Source organism: Oncorhynchus clarkii, chromosome 24, assembly GCF_045791955.1.
Source record: "Oncorhynchus clarkii lewisi isolate Uvic-CL-2024 chromosome 24, UVic_Ocla_1.0, whole genome shotgun sequence".
Taxonomy (NCBI): domain Eukaryota; kingdom Metazoa; phylum Chordata; class Actinopteri; order Salmoniformes; family Salmonidae; genus Oncorhynchus; species Oncorhynchus clarkii.
Genome location: NC_092170.1, coordinates 8,995,285 through 9,018,605, shown reverse-complemented (window position 1 = coordinate 9,018,605; position 23,321 = coordinate 8,995,285). Strand labels below are relative to the sequence as shown.

Genomic DNA, 23,321 nt, shown 5'->3' with positions numbered 1-23,321 from the left:
ATCATAATACTGTTCAAATGTGATTGAGACGGTTTACTGACTAGTTCTGTGTCTCGTGTAATGTTGCGTTACCTCGATGAGGGCGGTCGGCGCCGTGGGCCAGCTCTTGTCCAGGACCGACTTGGGGAGGTTCCTGCGCAGCTTCATCAGGAAGGAGTAGCGCACATAATCCAGGAAGTACTCATTCTCAGGACAACGCTCATTGTGGCGGTAGATGAAGCCCTTGATGAACCTGAGAAGACACAGACAGAGAGCTTTGTAAACACTCCTTCAGCAACAAATTGATAAAATAACTTCTACACATCAACGCAACACCGCAAACATCACAGTGGCCCAAAAAACGTGGATGTCGTCTGGGTAAATACATATTTCTCCATATGAGTAGAACTCGTAAAAGTAATCCAAGGGAGCCCATTGAGCCCGAGAGCAGTGTCACAAGCTAATGAATATTCATGAACTTTCTTTCACCCTCCTAGTTAAGTTAAACTCGTGCCCAGTAGAGCCCCACCTGCGGATGGTGTTGGCGGCCTGCCTCTTGCGCTGTGCCCTCCTACAGGCCAGGATGCCCCTCCACCACGCCTGGACCACAACCGCTGGAGAGGGACACACAATTTACCAATTTACTTATTATTTCACCCGAGTTCATGGAGATCCAGCGGCGAGAGAATCAAGACCCGGGCCCGTCTGTATCAAGCGTCTCAGAGTAGCAGTGCTGATCTAGGATCAGGTCCCTTCTGTCCATAAAATCTTATTCATTGTGATAAAAACTGATCCGAAGCCTGCACTCCTACTCTGAGAGGCTTAGTGCAACATCCAACTGAACAAGACAAGAGTGATCGAATAGACATGCACAGTGACTACAGAAGAGCTAAATGCTTGCTGACACGGACGTAGAGGTTAAGGGTAGCCCTCCTACCTGATGATCTGAGTTTGCGGTATTTGGTCTTCTGGTTGTAGCCCTTCCAGGATGACTGCAGTTTGCTGGCTGAAGAGAGAAAGAAAGAGAGAAAGAGGGAGAGAGAGAGACAAAGAGAGAAAGAAAGACACAGAGAGACAGAGAGAGACAGAGAGAGACAGAGAGAGACAGAGAGAGACAGAGAGAGAGAGAGAGAGATGTTCAGAGGGTTCGGATACTACAGTCCGGAGAGACAGCAGGTGACGGCCGTCAACTAAGACCATGTGATACGTGACTCTCTCACCGAGGCTGTGTTTCCTCGTTTCCAGCGCGTCCTCTGTGGCGAACAGGGTCTTTGGAAAACGGATGAAGATTTTGGATCTGTAAAAGCAAACGGAGTGCCACTAAGCTGGCAGTGTGCCTTTATACAACACACAGGGGAGGGATTTAGTTCAGCCCTGACGAGATAATGGACTTTAGACTTTCCCTGAGAGGAGGCAGAGTGCAGGATTAGATCAACACAAAGTGGACACTGAACTCGTTGGCGAGATGGGATGTAGATAAACTAATGGGAGATACATGCATGTCACTAGAATTAGCACGTGTGTGTGTGTGTGTAACGCCATGACTGTTTTCACTGGATAAGGGTCTCACCTGCCCAGTTTGTACTCCTCAGGTTTGTAACCCAGGTGTTTGACCAGTGTGGAGACACCGTCTGCCAGCTTGCCCTGCCAGCTAGGCCAGGTCTCCGGGCACAGGGACTTATACCTGCCAGGGACAGACAAAAACAACACACACTGGTATATTATATACAAAAGATTACATTTAGGTTATATCACTAACTTTGAATAGTTGTGGAGATTCGTCAATCCCTTGCAGGTGTATTAATTTGCTAACATAATTATTTAATCTGCCATTGAGTGAACCTATAATGCCAGTGAACTACATTCAAGCCTGATAGAGGCAGGACTAGCTCCGAGCCAGGCAGGACTAGCTCCGGGCCAGGCAGGACTAGCTCCGGGCCAGGCAGGACTAGCTCCGGGCCAGGCAGGACTAGCTCCGGGCCAGGCAGGACTAGCTCCGAGCCAGGCAGGACTAGCTCCGAGCCAGGCAGGACTAGCTCCGAGCCAGGCAGGACTAGCTCCGAGCCAGGCAGGACTAGCTCCGGGCCAGGCAGGACTAGCTCCGGGCCAGGCAGGACTAGCTCCGGGCCAGGCAGGACTAGCTCCGGGCCAGGCAGGACTAGCTCCGGGCCAGGCAGGACTAGCTCCGAGACATAGTCACCTCTGGAGGAAGGTCTCATAGTGGCGGCGGTAGGCGAAGCCAGCTCTCCTCACGCGGAGGTTCTCCATCAGACCCAGGTACTTCACCTGATGCCTGATGAGAACATCGTCAAACCGTCCTGAGAGAGAGGTGAGAGATGAGAGATGAGAGAGAGAGGTGAGAGATGAGAGAGAGAGGTGAGAGAGAGGTGAGAGATGAGAGAGAGGTGAGAGATGAGAGAGATGAGAGAGAGAGGTGAGAGAGGTGAGAGGGAGAGAGAAAGAGGTGAGAGGGAGAGAAACCACATTAGCCCGAGTTACAGTAGTATATAACTGGTGAGATTGCAATACATTGTCATTGACATTTTCCATTTTTGCTTCTGTTGAATGGTTTGTTGTTACAGTTGTTAGCAGTAACGCTTATTCAAGCAAAACATAGAAAAACACAATTGATCCGACTTAGTCCCAGAAAAGCAGACAACGGACAATAAGGAGGGTAGGCGTGAGGAGAGAAAGAGCAACAGTAGGAAAGACACAGAAGGCCATCTATTGACAAAGGCCAGCTCGATATACTGAGCAACGCAGTGTGAAGCACAGTGGTGCCATTGATGTCACTGAACACAATCAAAACGCAAGGACAGATTTAAGAAACGTAGACACAAAAACAGACAAGATATTATTTTAAAGAGTTATATTGAGCTGGCACAGAAAACCTACGTGTGGTAGCAGATGGCATAGTTAACGGCTGAGAGACCATTTCACAGTTTTAAAGCTAGTTCCCGGCAATTCTACATATTTTGTCAAGGGGCTGAGAGAAAAACTGCAGTTTCAAATCTCATTTCCACCAATGGCTTATGCCGGGTTCTTATGCGATCGGAATTACTTAAACATAACAAAATCAAAACGGGGGGCCACAAGCTATTTTTAGAATTTTTGATTCTGTCTAGTTTTTATTTTGGTGACTGTTAGTTCTCAGAGATGATATTATTTAAAAAATATATTAAGACATCTTTTATACATATTTTAGATCTGGTTTAAGTCGTTTAAGTTTACACTGAAAGAGTTTTTACCATCCCGAAAAATAAATGAACATGTATACATGCAGCGGTGCGCCACTGCTAAATGCATATAGGTGAAACACTGTATTCATTAGGCACCAAACAGAAGCAAAATGTACTGGAACAAGGAGGGACTACCATGACCGAATCAGAAAAGCTCATTTTAGTTTTCCGCTGAACGTTTTGAAACATTTTGCTCCGGTGTGCCCGAATGAATACGACCCTGTTGACAGCACGGTGCGAGCAACGCATCGGTTTCCTTCCTACCTGCTTGCTTGGCATCGTTGGGCTTGATGCAGCGCACGTATGACGGCTCCTTGGACATCAGGATCTCCATTAACTTGGCCAGGCTGGTCTTGAACTGGGTCGCTGCCTGGAGGCAGAGACAGACACAAAGAAAGAGAGAGGAAGAGAGTGAGCACCGAGCGAGGGGTGTAGAGAGGAGAGGTGCAGGAAGGACGGCTGCTGGCTGGACCGAGGCCGAGACTGGACAGAACACAGGTCCCAGTGTGAAGTGACAGGGTTGGGGGCAGTGACAGGGTTGGGGGTAGGGACGGAGAGCGAGAGAGAAAGAGGGCGTCTTGTCAACAATGAACACAATCAGTCAACGGACTCGACACCAGCGACCCACGACCAATGGGCCTCCACTGTGTGTGTGTGTGTGTGTGTGTGGAGGGCAACCGAGTGTCAGGGCATTCCTCAGTGTGTGAGCGGGGAGCAGAGATTCCCCGGTCACTCACTCGACCCTTCAGTGTGGAGGGAGGAAGATCCACAGAGCATAAACAAGAGGCTGTTTGTAAGTGTGTATGAGACAGGACGTGTGTGTGTGTATATATATGAGTCTGCGATTGTGCATCAGTGTATGCTTTGGGGTACATTGCAGACACGCATGTATTGGTGCGTGCCCATGGGCCTATGACCTTTGCCCTCTGAGTGGTACTACAGGGTAATGGCTGTTCTCACCGTCTCAGGTCTCTTGCTGTCCTTCAGCTCCGCCCGGTCAAAGCACTGGGTCAGAATCTTATTATCAGACATACACATGACCTGTGGATGGACAACGCACAGAGAATGAGTACAGCTCACTACGACTAGAACTACCACACTGTTCCACACACACACACACACACACACACACACACACACACACACGAGGAAAGAACACAATCTCAGAGTCTGGTCTATTCTCCAATCATATCATCCATCTACTATCTTAATCCTTTCCCCTTTTGGCCTGAATTCTCCCTCTCACCTCTTTCAAGTTCCTGAAGAGGAGGTCATTGTTCTTGTCCAGGAAGCCTAGAGGGTGAAGAGAGAGAGGAAGAGCACATGCACTCCGAGTAAGGTTGGGGGAAAGAATGATTACACACACAGTGACAGACCACTACAGAACATCCTTCCTTTCCCTCTGGTCTTCTCCCTCTTGCTTCCCCCTAACAATTGACGCTGCGCCACACACACACACACACACACACACACACCGTTGACGTTGTAGTTGACCTCTCCAGCGTAGTGCAGCAGTCTGAACTCCTCTCGGCCCATCACCTTCCGGGTCTTTCCATCGGCCAGCTTGTGACTACGAGGAACACACCAACAACAAGTGACCATTTGTCAGGGCACACCATAGACACCGTAGCAAAACATTTTGCAACGGAAAAAGAAAACAAGCTTTTCTTATTGAAAACACTTTCAGGTAATCCCTCCCGGTTTCAACCTGTTTTCTTCCATTTGGTACCTAATGAACACGACTTATGTTTACAACGGACTAATGGGAGGAGTTCTCCTTTAACTCGTGTGCATTTTGTTCCCAACAGATATTTCGTTTTTAATAGTTATGCACTACTGCAGACCAAGCATTACAACTTTGTTGATTCACGTAATGTCTACGGGCTTCTGTGTCCTGACAAAGTCAACTGACCGCCAGCTCTCACCACGTCTCCTGTTGCTCTGTTAGCAGCGGGAGGTTAGCAGCGGGAGACTCACGTTGTCAAGTGGGCGTGGCCTCCCACAGTATTCTCCAACTTCTCCAGGAAGGTGATGTCACTGGCGTCCCCTGGCCTCAGGCACTCCTCGTCCTGAGAGAGAGAGAAAGAGAATGAAAGAGACAGAGAGAGAATGAAAGAGAGAGAGAGAGAAAGAGAATGAGAGCGAGAATGAAAGAGAGCGAGAATGAAAGAGAGAGAGAATGAAAGAGAGAGAGAATGAAAGAGAGAGAGAATGAAAGAGAGAGAGAATGAAAGAGAATGAAAATGAAAGAGAGATGGAGAATGAAAATGTGAGAGAGAGAGAGAGAGAATGAAAGAGAAATACATTAGATGGACAGTTGACTGTGACAGCAGGACATACCAGACGCAGAGGGGCCAAGAGGCGAGAGAAAGGTGAAAGGTCAACTTGAAAAGGGTTACGTTATAGCTTGAAACGGATTCTCACCAGAATGGAGATGATGCCTTTGAACTTCTCCTCCACCAGATCACAGATGATCTTGTTGTTGAAGTACTGCACGGGCTCCCACTGTGAGACAGCGAGGAAAACAACGGCATCTAAAAATGGCTTGTTTAGGAGACGGAACTGTCCTACAATGTTAACGGTTGGGAAATTTACAGGCATTTACAGAATGCTGAGAATCCGGGACAAGGAGGACATTCTGAACCCACATGCTATGCATACGGTCAAACAAACCTTCATGGCTGTTTGCTGCCGCGCACACACACACACACTTTATTAACAGGTTTACCACCACATCATCATCATCAAACACAGCCCACATTACACGTTGTACAATAACGTCCCCTTTGACGAATGACTGACTGGGCATGAATCGCTCGGCCCTCTGCACTCAGCTCCCTCATGGGCCCGTATTCACAAAGCGTCTCAGGAAGAGTGCTGGTCTATGATCAGCCCCCCCCTTTTCATATAATCTCAGTCATTATGATCTAAAAGCCTAAACTGATCCTAGATCAGCAGCACTCCTGTTCTGAGACGTGGAGCGGGCAACCAATCCCCGTGTAGACAGTCATACAGAGCTGACAGGGAGAAGGTGGAAGGAGAGGGACGAGACAGAAGAGAGGGGGAGTGGTAAAGGGAGAAGGTGGAAGGAGAGGGACGAGACAGAAGAGAGGGGGAGTGGTAAAGGGAGAAGGTGGAAGGAGAGGGACGAGACAGAAGAGAGGGGGAGGGGGAGTGGTAAAGGGAGAAGGTGGAAGGAGAGGGACGAGACAGAAGAGAGGGGGAGTGGTAAAGGGAGAAGGTGGAAGGAGAGGGACGAGACAGAAGAGAGGGAGAAGGTGGAAGGAGAGGGACGAGACAGAAGAGAGGGGGAGGGAGAGTGGTAAAGGGAGAAGGTGGAAGGAGAGGGACGAGACAGAAGAGAGGGAGAGTGGTAAAGGGAGAAGGTGGAAGGAGAGGGACGAGACAGAAGAGAGGGGGAGGGGGAGTGGTAAAGGGAGAAGGTGGAAGGAGAGGGACGAGACAGAAGAGAGGGGGAGTGGTAAAGGGAGAAGGTGGAAGGAGAGGGACGAGACAGAAGAGAGGGAGAAGGTGGAAGGAGAGGGACGAGACAGAAGAGAGGGGGAGGGAGAGTGGTAAAGGGAGAAGGTGGAAGGAGAGGGACGAGACAGAAGAGAGGGAGAGTGGTAAAGGGAGAAGGTGGAAGGAGAGGGACGAGACAGAAGAGAGGGAGAGTGGTAAAGGGAGAAGGTGGAAGGAGAGGGACGAGACAGAAGAGAGGGAGAGTGGTAAAGGGAGAAGGTGGAAGGAGAGGGACGAGACAGAAGAGAGGGAGAGTGGTAAAGGGAGAAGGTGGAAGGAGAGGGACGAGACAGAAGAGAGGGGGAGGGGTAAAGGGAGAAGGTGGAAGGAGAGGGACGAGACAGAAGAGAGGGGGAGGGGTAAAGGGAGAAGGTGGAAGGAGAGGGACGAGACAGAAGAGAGGGGGAGGGAGAGTGGTAAAGGGAGAAGGTGGAAGGAGAGGGACGAGACATAAAAGAGGGAGAGGGGGAGTGGTAAAGGGAGAAGGTGGAAGGAGAGGGACGAGACAGAAGAGAGGGGGAGGGGTAAAGGGAGAAGGTGGAAGGAGAGGGACAAGACCGAAGAGAGGGGGAGGGAGAGTGGTAAAGGGAGAAGGTGGAAGGAGAGGGACGAGACAGAAGAGAGGGGGAGTGGTAAAGGGAGAAGGTGGAAGGAGAGGGACGAGGCAGAAGAGAGGGAGAAGGTGGAAGGAGAGGGACGAGACAGAAGAGAGGGGGAGGGAGAGTGGTAAAGGGAGAAGGTGGAAGGAGAGGGACGAGACAGAAGAGAGGGGGAGTGGTAAAGGGAGAAGGTGGAAGGAGAGGGACGAGACAGAAGAGAGGGAGAGTGGTAAAGGGAGAAGGTGGAAGGAGAGGGACGAGACAGAAGAGAGGGAGAGTGGTAAAGGGAGAAGGTGGAAGGAGAGGGACGAGACAGAAGAGAGGGAGAGTGGTAAAGGGAGAAGGTGGAAGGAGAGGGACGAGACAGAAGAGAGGGGGAGGGGTAAAGGGAGAAGGTGGAAGGAGAGGGACGAGACAGAAGAGAGGGGGAGGGAGAGTGGTAAAGGGAGAAGGTGGAAGGAGAGGGACGAGACATAAAAGAGGGAGAGGGGAGTGGTAAAGGGAGAAGGTGGAAGGAGAGGGACGAGACAGAAGAGAGGGGGAGAGGTAAAGGGAGAAGGTGGAAGGAGAGGGACGAGACAGAAGAGAGCGGGAGGGAGAGTGGTAAAGGGAGAAGGTGGAAGGAGAGGGACCAGACAGAAAAGAGGGAGAGGGGGAGTGGTAAAGGGAGAAGGTGGAAGGAGAGGGACGAGACAGAAGAGAGGGGGAGTGGTAAAGGGAGAAGGTGGAAGGAGAGGGACGAGACAGAAGAGAGGGAGAGTGGTAAAGGGAGAAGGTGGAAGGAGAGGGACGAGACAGAAGAGAGGGAGAGTGGTAAAGGGAGAAGGTGGAAGGAGAGGGACGAGACAGAAGAGAGGGAGAGTGGTAAAGGGAGAAGGTGGAAGGAGAGGGACGAGACAGAAGAGAGGGAGTGGTAGGTAAAGGGAGAATTAAAAGATGGAGGAGTGCAGCAGAGGGAAGGTCCCTCCGAGACGTAGGGTTGAGAGGGGAGGGGATGGAGATCGAGACGCCCTGGTAGGAGAAAGAGAGAGCAGTCTCACCGTGATTCCCTCCGCTTCGTACTCATCTTGCTCGGACTTGAGGGTGAGCTCGATGAAGAGCTGCTGCAGCTTCTCGTTGCAGTAGTTAATGCAGAACTGCTCAAAACTGCGACACACACACACACACACGATTACAGGTGAACCGTTAGACGACGGTAAATGGTAAAACGCTGTGGAAAATACAACAGATGATGGGAAAATGAGTTCTATATTCCTCTGGTACCTGTTGTGCTGGAAGACTTCAAAACCATAGATATCCAGCAGGCCAATGACTGAAGCGTTCTTATAGGTCTCATCCTAGAAGAAGAAATGACAGCTTTCATGAAGGAGCAATTCGTAAACTTCTCAGCGACAAAGTAAGCTAACAGACTCAGAATAAAACGAGTAGCTCGTCATTGGTTAATGTGCATACTTAAACACAGCCGAAATGACAAACTCACAGCAGACATGGACATGGGCATTACGGTTAGAGAGTACCTCACAGCTCAAATATGCACTGACCTAATCCCCATCAGACAACAGCCTGTACAGAAACGCAGTGCCGTTGAATGAGCGTTACTGCTCTGACACGTAGTACTACAACACATCCACAAGGGGGAGCCCTACCGCCACAGTCTATGAAATGGCCAGCTAATAGGTCAAAAGTGCAGGCTGACAGGAGGGTGAGAAGACTAGGGTAGATTTAGGGATATCAGGCCAACAAGGGGGGGGTCAGCGGTGAATGGGGCGTTAGTTTGTGTGTGTGTGTGTGTGTGTTACCTTGTAAGCCAGGGAGACGTTGATCTTGTTGACGAGCCAGGTGAAGGTGCGGCCGTACACGGCTTTAGACAGGGCGTCCCGGGCCGACGACGCCTGCTCCAGGTTCAGAGGGCTCTTTAGCTGGAGGACACACACACACAGATCAGACATGGACACACACACACAGATCAGACATGGAGACACACACACACACACAGATCAGACATGGAGACACACACACAGATCAGACATGGAGACACACACACACACACAGATCAGACATGGATACACACACACACAGATCAGACATGGAGACACACACACAGACACAGATCAGACATGGAGACACACACAGATCAGTCATGGACACACACACACACAGATCAGACATGGACACACACACACACACAGATCAGACATGGACACACACACACACACACACACACAGATCAGACATGGAGACACACACACACACAGATCAGACATGGAGACACACACACACACACAGATCAGACATGGAGACACACACACAGATCAGACATGGAGACACACACACACACACAGATCAGACATGGAGACACACACACAGATCAGACATGGAGACACACACACACAGATCAGACATGGAGACACACACAGATCAGTCATGGACACACACACACAGATCAGACATGGACACACACACACACAGAGGACAATGGAAACAGTCCTGTGTATGCCGTTATATATGTTGACTATAGAACGTCTCTCACCGGGCGTCCTATAAAAGAACACTGGCGTAGAGAAGGTTCCAGCCTACCTCTTCCCCTTTGGCGATGATCGTTTTGTGTGTGAGCGCTTCTTTCAGGACCAAGCCATCCACACCGAGTAACTGCAAAACGTCAACAGCAAAAACATCAACACAACACCAGCGTCAATGTTATCCATCCTACCGAGACAATGGGCGGTGGAAGTACGGAGCTAGGGGAAGAGAGTAACGACACGGTACATGATTGACTGAGTGTAGTAGGAGTAGTGTTTCCATGGGTACACTGTAGTAAGTGGGGGGGGGGGGGGGGGGGGTCATACCCTCGCCAGGTATTTGATCTGTGTGTCTGTAGTGATGTAGGCATTGCCGCTGTCTTCTCCTCCATACTGAATGTTGCCCAAGTGAAGAACGCTGGCAATAATGTTTAACAGCTCCTAGGGGTGGGGGGAAGAGAGAGAGAGAGAGAAGCCATGTGAAGATTAGGCATGATAAGATAACACATTTTATTGCGATGCGCTAAAAGACAACGCTATCTTGATGGCTGAACGTATTAAACTATATTTGATAAAGCCTAATCCAACTAAAAGGGGGCCAACCATCCTCCCCCCACATGCAAGCATATAGTGAAGTTGGCCTCGTGTGTGTGTGTGTGTGTGTCAGTACTGTATACGATAGATAACCACCTGCTCTCCCCCCCTTTCTGAACTGATACACACTGAGCTCTGGCCACAAGCCCAGACTACAGTCATGAAAGTGCAAGAGACACTCGCACAAATCAGCTCTTTCACCACGACCACGCCCTCTCTTTACCCCCTGTAAGATAAGATCCCTTCATTGGTCAATACAGACAGTCACACAACCGCAGCACAAAAGGTGCAGAAACAAAACAGAGGGCGGAACCCAAAGCACAGACGTGATTGGTCAGACAGTCAAAGGGAACCAGTACTCAGTAGTAGTATTCGAGGTAGCACACCTCAGTGGCTGACGTCACGTCTGAGTGTGGCAACAAACAGGTTCTTACCTCCACCTCGTCCTCGCTGAAGCCGATGACAGACAGGGCCTTCCTCACCACCTTCCAGTCGCTGCGGTCGTTGATGGAGCTCACCTTGGGACAGTTCCCCTGAGAGACCCAAAAACACCACATGGCTACATCAAAACCTCCCTCGACCAAAGCAGCCGACCGCTGAAATCGGTGTTGGTAAACAGGAGACAGGCGCTCGTGTTCGTCAGGCGAGTGCAAAAGAAAGTTCAATCAGAAACATCCACCAAGGTGAAGAGATTTACACATGTTTTTTTGAGAGACGGGCAGTTTGATGTTTTGCATGGTTTCTCTTCACAGGCTGTACATGTATGCGTACTAAATTGTAGATTCAGCACACACACACACACACACACAAATGTTCATTGGCTGACTAAATCAGTGCGGACGCGCGTGTGTGTGTGTGTGTGTGTGTCTGTCTGTGTGTGTTTTTGCAGAAGTCTTGTAGGTCTCAGTGGGGGAGGGATAGACAACTGCTTCACCTGAGAGCGTCTCTATAGCAGCACTAACAACACACTGGGTGCATTCAACAGGCTCCCACTGGGCTAGAGACAGCGCACGGTAGAGAGAACGTCAGTGAGAGAGATGGATGGACGAGAGAGAGAGAGAAGACAGGGATAACTGCAGCTACAGACACACCTCTTCCTGCCCTAAAGGAGAGACTCGGGGATAAATCTCAAATCCCACACGATTGCATGACTTTTGACCTGAGCCCCAAACAGCTGGACAGACTCTGGTCCAAAAGTGAACCGTGTCCCATTCCAGACCCAACCATAGAGCGAAGCTCTGGTATCCCCCACCTTGACGAGGTACTGGTACTGCTGGGGGTTCCTCTCCAGGCCCAGGCGCCGCAGCAGGTCCTCCTCACCCCCCTCAATCAGCTGGTAGAAGATGTGGAAGTTCCTCTCACCGTGGTTCTGGTGCACCACCCGTGACTTCTCCAGCAGGTAGTTGAGGATGTGGCCCCCCACCGGTGCACCCTGCCGCGGGGAGAGAGGGAACCGGGGGAGGAGGAGAGGTGAGGCAGGGATACTGAGACAGACACAGAGCCACATGCAGGTGTACACGCCCCCAGGAAACGAACGAGCCCCGTGGACAGTACAGTAACGTAGGAGTGGAAAAATAAAACATATTGTACAAGTTAATATGAAAGGACTGTCAGTGGATATGTACTGGTTTCCCCCTTACAGGAACATACTCGGTCATTGTGCGCGCGCGTCTGTGTTTGTGACCACTCACCTTGAAGTCAAACTGGATGTCCATGTATTTGCCGAAGCGGCTGGAGTTGTCGTTGCGCAACGTTTTGGCGTTTCCAAAAGCCTGGGATCACACACATAGGGAGGAAGAGAGGGAGGAAGAAAGGCAGAGAGGAGGGAGACAGAGGAGGAGGCAGAGAGAGAGGAAGAGAGGCAGAGAGAGAGGAAGAGAGGCAGAGAGAGACAGAGGAGGAGAGAGGAAGAGAGGCAGAGAGGAGGGAGACAGAGGAGGAGGGAGACAGAGGAGGAGGGAGACAGAGGAGGAGGGAGACAGAGGAGGAGGGAGGAAGACAGAGGAGGAGGGAGGAAGACAGAGGAGGAGGGAGGAAGACAGAGGAGGAGGGAGGGAGAGAGGCAGAGAGAGAGGAAGAGAGGCAGAGAGGAGGGAGACAGGAGGAGGGAAGGAGAGAGGCAGAGAGAGAGGAAGAGAGGCAGAGAGGAGGGAGACAGGAGGAGGGAGGGAGAGAGGCAGAGATGGAGGGAGTGAGAGGCAGAGAGGAGGGAGGAAGAGAGGCAGAGAGGAGGGAGGCAGAGAGGAAGGAGGCAGAGGAGGAGGGAGGCAGAGGAGGAGGGAGACAGAGGAGGAGGGAGACAGAGGATAAAAGAGGGGAGGTCCACAAAGAACGAAGAGAGAAAAGAGTGGGAGACAGGAGAGAGGGGGAGATGGAAGAGGGGAGGAGGTAGACCGATGTGTTAAAGTGGGGTCAGACAGTCAGGTGTGTTGTGCTATGGCTGAGACACGGGGCTAGATTACAGGGCAGGCAGTCAGTTAGTCTGTCTGTCTGTACTGCTCTGTTGTGATCCTAACACATCTTCTCCCCATCTGTACCCCACTATCCCAGCCAACACACCTCAACACAGTACACTACATGAGTAGAGACCCCCGCTCACACTCCAGGAGAGGCCGCATATACACACACACACACACACACACACAGAAATATAACGTCTTGTTTTACACTGGACCAAGCCAGGCACATGCAGCGGATGACGTGGAACCCCCCCCGGCGGTCACCTCTAGGACAGGGTTGGACTGCAGCAGGCGGTCCTTGACCGTCTCCACCTGGTCGCTGGCGGGACAGGTCACGGCGTAGTACTGCAGGATCTTCTTTGAGGCCTCCGTCTTGCCGGCACCGCTCTCCCCAGAGATGAGGATGCACTGGTCCCTACGCTCCGTCCGCATGGACCGGTACGAGTTGTCAGACACCGCGTAGCTGGAAGGAAGGAAGGAAGGAAGGAAGGAAGGAAGGAAGGAAGGAAGGAAGGAAGGAAGAGAAATAGAAAGAGAGAGCATGAGTCAGTCAAGTCCTGTGGAGGAGGAAGAACTGTGCAGATACAAAAAGTTTGGATTCGTTTGAAATTGTTTTGCCTATATATTGTTTTGATTGTCCTCGCCATTTCACCGGGTCAAATTCCTGGTCCATACAAATGTACTTGGTGAATAAAGATGATTCTACCCTTTTAAATAAGATCCCATTTGGTAGGTGTGGTGGTCACACAGTGAAGTGAGCTATGAAAGGTCCTGTTACAACAGGCTCCATGTAATATCAGAGGGGCGCCATGTTTATTCAGCCCGTTTTGCCCACACGACAGGGGTGTGGGATTCAGAGGGGTGGGGTTAAACGTGGAAGACACATTTCGGCTGAGTGCATTCAGTTGTGCAACTGACTAGGTATCCCCCCTTTCCCCTTCCCTTGAAACATAGAATTGAGATAACGTTAGCGCCAATGTCAACCCCTCGAGAAAGACCCCTATCAGTCACCACCCGAAAGCCCCGGGAGAGGGTGGTTGTGAGTGGTGGGGAGGGGCTGGGGCAGAGGAACACCCCTCTGGTACCACCTTGCACCATCAACCCAGCCTTCCTCCCTTCAACCCGTCGCCAATTCATCTCTGTTCCTCCTCCCCCCCCTCAGACAGACAGAAAACATTTGGCTACATGGTTGAGTAGAACGGGGGAAAAGCACAAGAGTCGAGGAGCAGCGAAGCCGGGAACATTGAGCACATGGAGGACTCTCCAATAATACAGTCCATTGTTCGTCCGTGGTCAGAGAGTCAGAGGAACCGGCCAGGAATGAACCTCTTCGCCTAGCAACTCAAAACAAAACAGCCTCAACGTAACGTATGTCGAGCAGACACTCTGAAAACCTCTCTGTTACATAACTGTTAGTCCACGACTGAGTCAACTGGGATGGGAGGAGGTGGAGGAGAAGGGGGAGAGGTGGTGGGTTGGGGTACCCGGGTTCAGGTTACTCACACGTGGGGAGAGACCTCGTAGAAGTTAACGCCTCGGTAGCGCTCCATGTGGTTCTTGGTGTAGATCTCCAGATCCTTGTAGGGGTTCACCGACACCAGGACTGAGCCGATGTATGTCTGAGAGACAGAGACAGAGACAGAGAGACAGAGAGACAGAGAGACCGAGAGAGAGAGAGAGAGAGAGAGACCGAGAGAGAGAGACCGAGAGAGAGACAGAGAGAGAGAGAGACAGAGAGAGACAGAGACAGAGAGAGAGAGAGAGACAGAGAGAGAGACAGAGAGAGACAGAGAGAGACAGAGAGAGAGAGACAGAGACTTCAGGGTGTCTGAGGTGACAACACAGTGGGGGAAACGCTGGGATGCATCTACACAATTTAGATGTGATTTTCCAGCAGGCACAAATTCATTAGGTCAGCAACACGTTATGCAACAGAACACAAAATAAACAAGCGTTGACCCAGAAGGTGAGAGTAATTGGGGTAGGCGTCTTACATAGATGAGGTTCTCCTTGAAGCGCTTGCGCAGGTTCTCGATGAAGGCCGCCTCGCTGGTGTGGTTCTCCAGCAGGACAAAGTCCTGGACACCCACCCGGTCCCTGGCCGTCAGGGCACTCTCCATGCTGATCCGCACCCCGTCACTCCCCACAGCCTGGAGGGAGGGGAGAGGGAGGAGGTGGTTGGCAAAAGGAAGCAATTCTATAAATTGGTGAGGCAAAGAGACATTCTAAGCAGACCCTGGTTAAGTTGAAATCAACGTTGCGCGCCAGCATCTCCCAGTGTGTTCATTTATTCCTGACAAGTAAGCGCTCAGAACAGCCCCGGGAATCTAGCTACGTACCTCAAGACACACACTATGACAATTTACGCTTCACAAAAAAAGGTACCCATTTCCACACACACTCAATAACATACACAGACAGAAAGTGATTGTAGAAACTAGAGTTCTGCAGCGTTCCACACCAAAGAGCTCTCCTTGGAAAGCAACTCATTTTGTAAGCCTATGAACGCTACAACTAGAAGCGGAGGAAAACCCAAACCCGAAAGAAAAAAGTTAACGCTTCGACCAAAGTCTTAAAAAGGCCCCACCCAATCTAAAATCCCCAGTCTAAAAATAACACTTAACTTACATCCTTCAGCTTGTCAATGCGTTCACCCAGAAACCTGTTTTCTACGATGGAGACTTGAGTTTTATGCACCAGATCACGAATGTTACCTAGATCCATGGCTCACTATCACTATACAGTACCACACAGATCTGTCACCACGCTCTGGACGCATCAACGAGGCAGGGAACGCACCGATGATTATGCCAGCACACACACGGGTCCACACGCAAATGTTTATTGTTCATTGTCCATGTTCATTACAACACACACACACACACACACACGCTGCATGTGTTGTTGTTGCGTTATTGACACAGTAGGGCCTCGGCTCAGGGGATGGAGAGGGGTGCTCCTCCTCCTAATTAAGGGCTAGGTGAGGCAGCTGTGGACAAGACGGCCTGTAGCACAGAGGAGAAAAACAGAGAGAGAGAGAGAGAGAGAGAGAGGAGGGATGAAACGGACAGAACACGCAAGTGTAGCGGAGGAGGGGAGGAGACTGGAGAGGAACGTGTGGTGCCAGGAAACGATTCCATTCCTTATCCATCGCCATCACTGTACCCCCCCCCCCAATGTTCCAAAAACAACTCCCTGCTTCACACGGTACCCTACCCTGCTCCCCCTTCCCCCTCATCCCTCTCCCTCCTTTATGCAACAGGGCACTATAACAAGAGATGGCAGAAGAGATGTGAAGTAGAAGTAGAGGTGTGAAGTGAAGTAGTCCCAATAGTTGTCCCAAATGGCACCCTGCTCCCTATATACTGCACTACTTTTGACTAGATCCCATAGGGCTCTGGTTAAAAGTAGTGCACTATGCAGGGAATACGGTGCCAATTGTGACGCAAACCCTGGTCGCGAAGGACTCTACACAGTCTATTCAAAACGGAGCAGACGGAGGTCCGTTTGTCTTCCACGAATGCAGCCGCACAAATACACGTAGAACTTCATAAGGAGCGAGGCAAACGGACCTCTGTCGACTCCATTCGCATAGACTGCGTAGAGCCCGTCAGACTGAAATCCTAAGGAATTGCCTGGGCTTGAGGAGACTCCGCACAACAACACTTAATTACAACATCTCATGTCGTTTTGCTTTATGACTTAATGGCGGGCGAGTTGTTCCGGCTACAATCACTAATGTGATCATCCTGTTGCAGGAGAACTGCAGTACATTTGAAGATTAAAAAGATTTCCACTTTGAAAATTCAGACTTGATTTTCCCGTACAAAAGATGCATCAGCCCTTGCAAAAATGTCCATGAATTATAATCCACATTTCCTGTTGCTGCAGGTTTATTTTCCTGCCGTAGCAAACTGGCTCAAATTAAGATGCAACATCTGTACTCTTTACAGGGTGATGACTCAAGCTTTCACACCAGCCTCTAACTCTCACTTCATTCACACTGTATCCCTCTGAGGGTCTTCAGGTAGTTTGTGGTCCCCACCACCCCTCCATCTCCTTCACCCCCCCCCCCCCCCGCCTTCAAGTCGTAGGCCCGTATTCACAGCCCCAGAGTAGGCGGAATGACCTGGAATACTTTCTGCCTTTTCAGATCATAACGAATGGTATGGAGAGGGGTGACCCGGTTCTAGATCAGCACTTCCGACTCAAAGGCTTTTGGAATACGGGCCCAGAGTTCTTGGTGGGCTATCGTTTCACACAGCCGGAGGAACAAAGAACCTGCAGTTCCTGAGGAAAAAAGTGGTCCGTCTCAGGGCGGTGCTGCGCTGAGAGAAGTGTCTCTCCCAGGGTTTGTTGGGCTCGTTAGCAAGAAGCCTGTTATCTGGACATCTAAATCGCTCCAACAGCCAGGGGAAAGCCATAGCAATATAATTATGGGTTAGCAGGTAGCCTAGTGGTTAGAGCCTTGGGCCAGTAACCGAAAAGTTGCTGGATCGAATCCCCGAGCTGACAAGGTCATTCTGAACCTGAGCAAGGCAGTTAACCCACTGTTCCCCGGGCGCCGAAGATGTGGATGTTGATTAAGGCAGCCCCCCGCACCTCTCGGATTCAGAGGGGTTGAGTTATACGCAGAAGACAGCAAGGGGAAAGCCATAGAAATGGAATTACTAGAATGGACATCCCCCTCTAAGTGAATGATGACATGATGGGTGGGTGGGTGGACCGTACTATTAATTCCATTTCTATGGGGAAAGCATTTCAAGAAACGATGGCACAGTACCAACATTCTTCTTAACACAGGGAGGGAGTTCTCTCTGACAGGGAGAGGAACCCCTTTTCTCCCGCTTTTGGTTTCCCATTCTCGCAGAGTTCTCCCAACACCACCTCTCTCCATTATTTCATTGTTCCTCAAAATGGGGCTTTTTGCAGTTGTGTTTTCCTGCCTCCCCACCCTCTGCCCCTTCCCACCACACGTCTTTGTTGAACACACCAACACCCCTGCGCTCGTTACAGTACTTGCCGCTAACAGCATGCGGTCACCTTTTCCAAATCCTGTGAGGAAAACAAAGGAGCCGGGAGCCCGACTAGGCCCACTGCTGTGTTCCCTCTCCCTTACACACTCACTCACTCACTCACTCATCTGCACAGAGCAGTGAACGACCGGGTGCGGCTCAGGGGAATGAATGGGTCTGCTGCATAACCATAAAACAATGCTTTGCCCTTTGCCTGACCTTTGCAGTGTCCTTTGGTTGCTTAAAAAAGGTTGAAATTCTGATATAAACTCAGCAAAAAAAGAAAATGTCCTCTCACTGTCTACTGCGTTCATTTTTGGCAAACTTAACGTGTAAATATTTGTATGAACGTAATATTCAACAACTGAGACATAAACTGAACAAGTTCCACAGACATGTGACTAACAGAAATTATATAATGTGTCCCTGAACAAAGGGGGGGGCAGGGGGGGTCAAAAGTAACAGTCAGTATCTGCTGCATTAGACTGGCACCAGACGTGCCAGTTCTTGCTGTGAGATGTTACCCCGCTCTCCCACCAAGGCACCTGCAAGTTCCTGGACATTTCTGGGGGGGAAATGGCCCTAGCCCTCACCCTCCGATCCAACAGGTCCCAGACGTGGTCAATGGGATTGAGATCCGAGCTCTTTGCTGGCCATGGCAGAACACTGACATTCCTGTCTTGCAGGAAATCACGCACAGAACGAGCAGTATGGCTGGTGGCATTGTCATGCTGGAGGGTCATGTCAGGATGAGCCTGCAGGAAGGGTACCACATGAGAGAGGAGGATGTCTTCCCTGTAACGCACAGCGTTGAGATTGCATGCAAAGACAAGCTCAGTCCGATGATGCTGTGACACACCGCCCCAGACCATGATGGACCCTCCACCTCCAAATCAATCCTGCTCCAGAGTACAGGCCTCGGTGTAACACTCATTCCTTCGACGATAAAAGCAAATCCGACCATCACCCCTGGTGAGACAAAGCCAGGGGCGGCAGGGTAGCCTAGTGGTTAGAGCGTTGGACTAGTAACCGGAAGGTTGCAAGTTCAAATGTCCGAGCTGACAAGGTACAAATCTGTCGTTCTGCCCCTGAACAGGCAGTTAACCCACTGTTCCTAGGCCATCATTGAAAATAAGAATTTGTTCTTAACTGGCTTGCCTAGTTAAATAAAGGTATAAATAAATAAAACGCGACTCGTCAGTGAAGAGCACTTTTTGCCAGATCTGTCTGGCTGTTAGTGTCTTAACGACCGTTCCACAGGTGCATGTTCATTAATTGTTTATGGTTCATTGAACAAGCATGAGAAACAGTGTTTAAACCCTTTACAATGAAAATCAGTGAAGTTACTTGGATTTTAATGAATTATCTTTGAAAGACAGGGTCCTGAAAAAGGGACATTTCTTTTTTTGCTGAGTTTATATAAACCCGATGTAATGCATATAAAAAGCAGCTAAATGGGTTCATTTGCATTTTCAGCATCTTTAAAGTCTGAGGCATAAAAGCTATGACAAATGAACATACCATCCATTACAGTTACAGTGAGTGAGTGACTTGGAAGTGGTTATGTTTCTATTTTGAATAAACTGTAAGTGGTCCTTAGCCATGGTATCCTGTTATATTATCACATAATAGAGTTTCATGTTATAAACCTTTTCAGATTGTAGTGGGGGGGGGGGGGGGGGGTGAAGCGTTAAACCATGAATAAAGGCTTCTTTATAGAAAAGGTCACTTCTTGATCATATTTCCTCGGGTAAATGAGCTCAGTGGAAGAGTAAGACTAATGCTGCGTTTATTTTAGACGAGGGAAGCAAAAACATCATACCAGTCGGCATAGCAGCACAAGAACGCCGGTGATGGCAACAGCAAGCCAGCACGACTGTATCCGTTGCTATGGTGATTTCAGGCAACACTGCGAATCAACATCCGGGAGAAAACAACTACGGAAGACCACAAAAGGTGAAATATTTTTTGACGGCATTCACCGCCAGCCTCAACGATACGGAGAGCATGGTTAGCCACTCAGAGTTTTACCCCTTTGAACACTGCCACTATGAATCAGTTGTCAGACCCTCCTCCGCTCTTTCCTCTTATCAAAAACGGAGGAATGCGGAGAGGGAAAGAGAGCGAGCACAGATGGATAGTTTAGTTGTTTTCACAGACATGGGATCACACACCCGACTACATATTGTGACTCACTACAGAACTGACAGGGGACAGCAGTCATGGTCTTCCTCAAGGTTGTCGGCTGATTGAAGCTTCTGGGTTTTCCATGACAGCATGTGAGGTCAAAAGTGGCCATTTAGCAAGTTAGCATGGAAGCAAAATGTTTTTGTTTTTTTAAACAGTCAAGATATGTATCAAACCACAACACGGTATCCTGCGCACTTTCAATTTTAAAGCATCACTTTCGGGTGTATTGTATATTTGAACTGCTATTAGTGCATATATCGTGTGTTCTAATGCATGGCTTGTTATAAACGCTTAGAATACATTACAAAGCGGGTATTCATAGGAAGTGTTACTGTAGAAATCTTTCACACGGAAACACACAGACTGAGAACCTACTGAAGTGAAATCAATAAGGGTTTATGATGACAGACTTGGGAAGAGCTGTTTTAAAGAGGTCTAAGGAGACCAGTATTTGCTATGACAAAACGTTTCCTGTAACGCAAACTAGTCCTTTCCCCACTACAGCAGATCAGCCAATTAAAAATAAAAGCAACGTACAGCCAATAAGAGGCAGCGGTGACTGATTCAGTCTCTCAGGGGGACACTCAGTGTATTCTGTAATCAGTGGGTCTCTGTGCACCAGCCCCTAAAATTACCAGCATTTCCTCTCAATGAGATAATAAAAAAATCAGGAGCAACTGACAGGGAGAGAGATGGAGGCGATAGCAAGGTCTTCTATTGCAGGCTAAAGTATTGTATACAATGAGGGTCATATAGAGTGAGTAGCTTTCATTGCAGTCTCAAAGAGTGCTGCTTTCAAGGAGAGACTAGCAGGACACAGGAATGATCGGTCATATTGCACCTCAAAAATCAAAATATTTGATTAACTCCACGTTAACTAGTCTGGACAACTTCTAATGCACTACTTACAAGACGTGAGACCCTGGGAATGGGGCACCTGGTTTTTGCAACAAATAAGACAAGACGTGGACTAGGCCCTCGTAGCTCCGGTCAGTTTTCTTCCGTTTGGGGACTAGTGAATACTGTTCAAAAAGGGGCTCGCCCACATCTTCCTTATTAAATGCTGGAGGTTTCACGGCAGCTGGAGGTTTCACGGCAGCATTGGTTCAGACACACACACTAGCACTCTTTCGATAACATGCGGTGCCCTTGAAGTTAACTAAACAAACCTATGGAAACTGTACAAATCATATTTGGTCTATCAAAACGCTATAACATACAACCAGGGGTTGAATTGGGATTTTGACTGAGGTGGTGAAAATATCACTCAAAATCGACAGGTTTTCCATGGGAAGTGTTTCAAGTGACCACACCCGTCAAAAGGGATTTTAAAGCAGGCTGAGGAAAAGAAAAAAAAAGATGAGATGATTTGAAATGAAATGACAGGTTTAAGTAAATGGTGGAAACTTCCTAGCCTATGCCTTGACCAATCCAATAGGAGTAGGGAACAAGTGCACACTTCGGGAAGAACCAGATTATTGGGACACTACCACAGTCTTCCCTCCCAGTCCCCTCCCCCAGAGACTCGGTCACACACACAAAGATGATTCTATCTGTATCATTATAGTGTCTGTGGCAGCATGGGTTGAGGCTACAACTAATAGGAATCCCCACCAAGTTGACTACTTTAAAAATGTCCGAAGCAGGGCAGAAGTCCTCAATGGCAATGCCCATGCTAAAAAAAAAAAACGGGTTAAATCCAAGATGAGTCATCCATCTCTCTCTATGGAGTCCCCAGGCTGAGGAGGTGACAGTGACCGGAAGGTATGCAGTGGGGTTGGGGAATACTTGGAGAGCTGCCTCGGTACTGTGACAGACTGACAGTAGTTTCATTAATATCCTCCCTCGCACTCCCAGTCAGCGTCTAATAATCCAGGCCCAGCCTCACAACACAGGCCTGCCATCACAACACTGTGGCGGTGCAAACACACCAACAGATAACGCCACATAGATACCGCGTTGAAATTAGAACTGGGCCGCATTCAAAACAGAACACTTTTGCAAAACGTTTTGCAATGGAAAAGTAGAACGAGAATTTCTTATTGGACAAGTTCGGGTAGTCCCATCCAGTTTCAGTCCATTCTGGTGCCTAATGAATACGACCATGGATAGGAAGAGAACTTGGGAGAGGAATTCATAGATAGATTACAGGCGAGTCAGCGTCAGGACTCGGGAGAAACTGGCTACGGGCTTTGTGGTCAAACCCCCCCCAGTTACAAGTGATGGATGGAGAGCTAGATATGAAGACTAGATCATTTCATAGCTGGATAGCTAGGTTGGTACCAGGAGAAACTGGTGCTTTGTGGTCAAAAACCCAGCAACGCTCCCCCCTCTCCTGTGTCCTTGGAGTTCGAGAGTACTGATTGACAAAGCTGTTACAGAATACTCACTGACCGAAACCTCCAACGACCGGCTCCCTCTCCATTAGAAGGGAACAGCCATATATATTTGCTGCCCTTAGATGCATGTCCTTCAGCACCGCCACATGTACACAATTTAAACAGAAGCGCGCACACACACAAGCACACACCACACACACACACACACACGACTCAGCATGAAACGTGTACCGTTGTGATGCAGAGTGCTGCTTCCAAGTTCCAAATGCCTTTGAGCAGAATGAGTGAGCAGTTCTTCTCTTACCGTGGCTCTGTACTTCATCTCTCTCCTTCCTGTTTATTGGTCGGCTTTAGCAATTGTTTAATGCTCCCAGAATGTGAGTGGTCCACTTCAGAGCGACCGTGCAATGTTTTGTTTTTACAACTTATCTGGAGCCATGTGTAGGAGTGACCCAGCTGCCACCACCTCCCCTCTTACTTATTTTCTCCCTCTCAGTCACTCACTCTCTCTATACCTTCTTCTTGCACTCTCTCCCTCCCTCTTTCTAGAGGAAGCAGTCCGTGTAGAGTGACACACTCCACCCTCCTTTTCTCTCTCCCTCGCTCCTCCAGCACAGGGCCCAACCGTGGAAGGTGGTGAAGTAGTCTCTCTCTCTCTCAAAGAAATTCCACAAAAACATCTTCAAGCACACACACATCTGGACTTAACCACCCCTGGAGAGAGAAACGTGTCCCTCTGTACAAGGAGAAGGGGGCCTGTGAGGGGCTACGGGAGAATACAGGATGACTCACACAGAAAGCCAAAAACGGTACTTGACTAATTGTTTTATGAAGTACAGCTTCGCTTCTTCCTTCCTCTCCCTCCC

General features: G+C 49.5%; 1 protein-coding gene across 6 annotated transcripts in view; it reads right to left on the bottom strand.

Moving 5' to 3' along the window:
* LOC139383187 (unconventional myosin-Ic-like) overlaps positions 1 to 23,321 on the bottom strand; it is a 52,074-nt gene that overhangs the window by 5,426 nt on the left and 23,327 nt on the right. For 4 of the 6 annotated variants that reach the window (XR_011628705.1, XM_071127621.1, XM_071127622.1 and 1 more), the window contains exons 2-24: positions 14,906 to 15,061; positions 14,415 to 14,530; positions 13,176 to 13,374; positions 12,144 to 12,224; positions 11,705 to 11,884; positions 10,887 to 10,985; positions 10,186 to 10,299; positions 9,917 to 9,988; positions 9,139 to 9,258; positions 8,603 to 8,676; positions 8,380 to 8,485; positions 5,643 to 5,723; positions 5,196 to 5,287; positions 4,694 to 4,788; positions 4,465 to 4,511; positions 4,179 to 4,259; positions 3,483 to 3,588; positions 2,180 to 2,297; positions 1,550 to 1,663; positions 1,200 to 1,276; positions 917 to 985; positions 509 to 593; positions 73 to 232 (exon numbers count right to left, since the gene is read on the bottom strand). Coding sequence is in view for 5 of the 6 variants with exons in the window: in XM_071127621.1 (XP_070983722.1) it covers positions 73 to 232; positions 509 to 593; positions 917 to 985; positions 1,200 to 1,276; positions 1,550 to 1,663; positions 2,180 to 2,297; positions 3,483 to 3,588; positions 4,179 to 4,259; positions 4,465 to 4,511; positions 4,694 to 4,788; positions 5,196 to 5,287; positions 5,643 to 5,723; positions 8,380 to 8,485; positions 8,603 to 8,676; positions 9,139 to 9,258; positions 9,917 to 9,988; positions 10,186 to 10,299; positions 10,887 to 10,985; positions 11,705 to 11,884; positions 12,144 to 12,224; positions 13,176 to 13,374; positions 14,415 to 14,530; positions 14,906 to 15,061 (2,442 nt within the window). In the remaining variant the exon portion in view is untranslated. Of the gene's footprint in view, positions 1 to 72; positions 233 to 508; positions 594 to 916; positions 986 to 1,199; positions 1,277 to 1,549; positions 1,664 to 2,179; positions 2,298 to 3,482; positions 3,589 to 4,178; positions 4,260 to 4,464; positions 4,512 to 4,693; positions 4,789 to 5,195; positions 5,288 to 5,642; positions 5,724 to 8,379; positions 8,486 to 8,602; positions 8,677 to 9,138; positions 9,259 to 9,916; positions 9,989 to 10,185; positions 10,300 to 10,886; positions 10,986 to 11,704; positions 11,885 to 12,143; positions 12,225 to 13,175; positions 13,375 to 14,414; positions 14,531 to 14,905; positions 15,062 to 22,759; positions 22,936 to 23,321 lie in introns of those variants that run through there. The other 2 variants (XM_071127623.1, XM_071127624.1) reach the window with 2 other exon arrangements.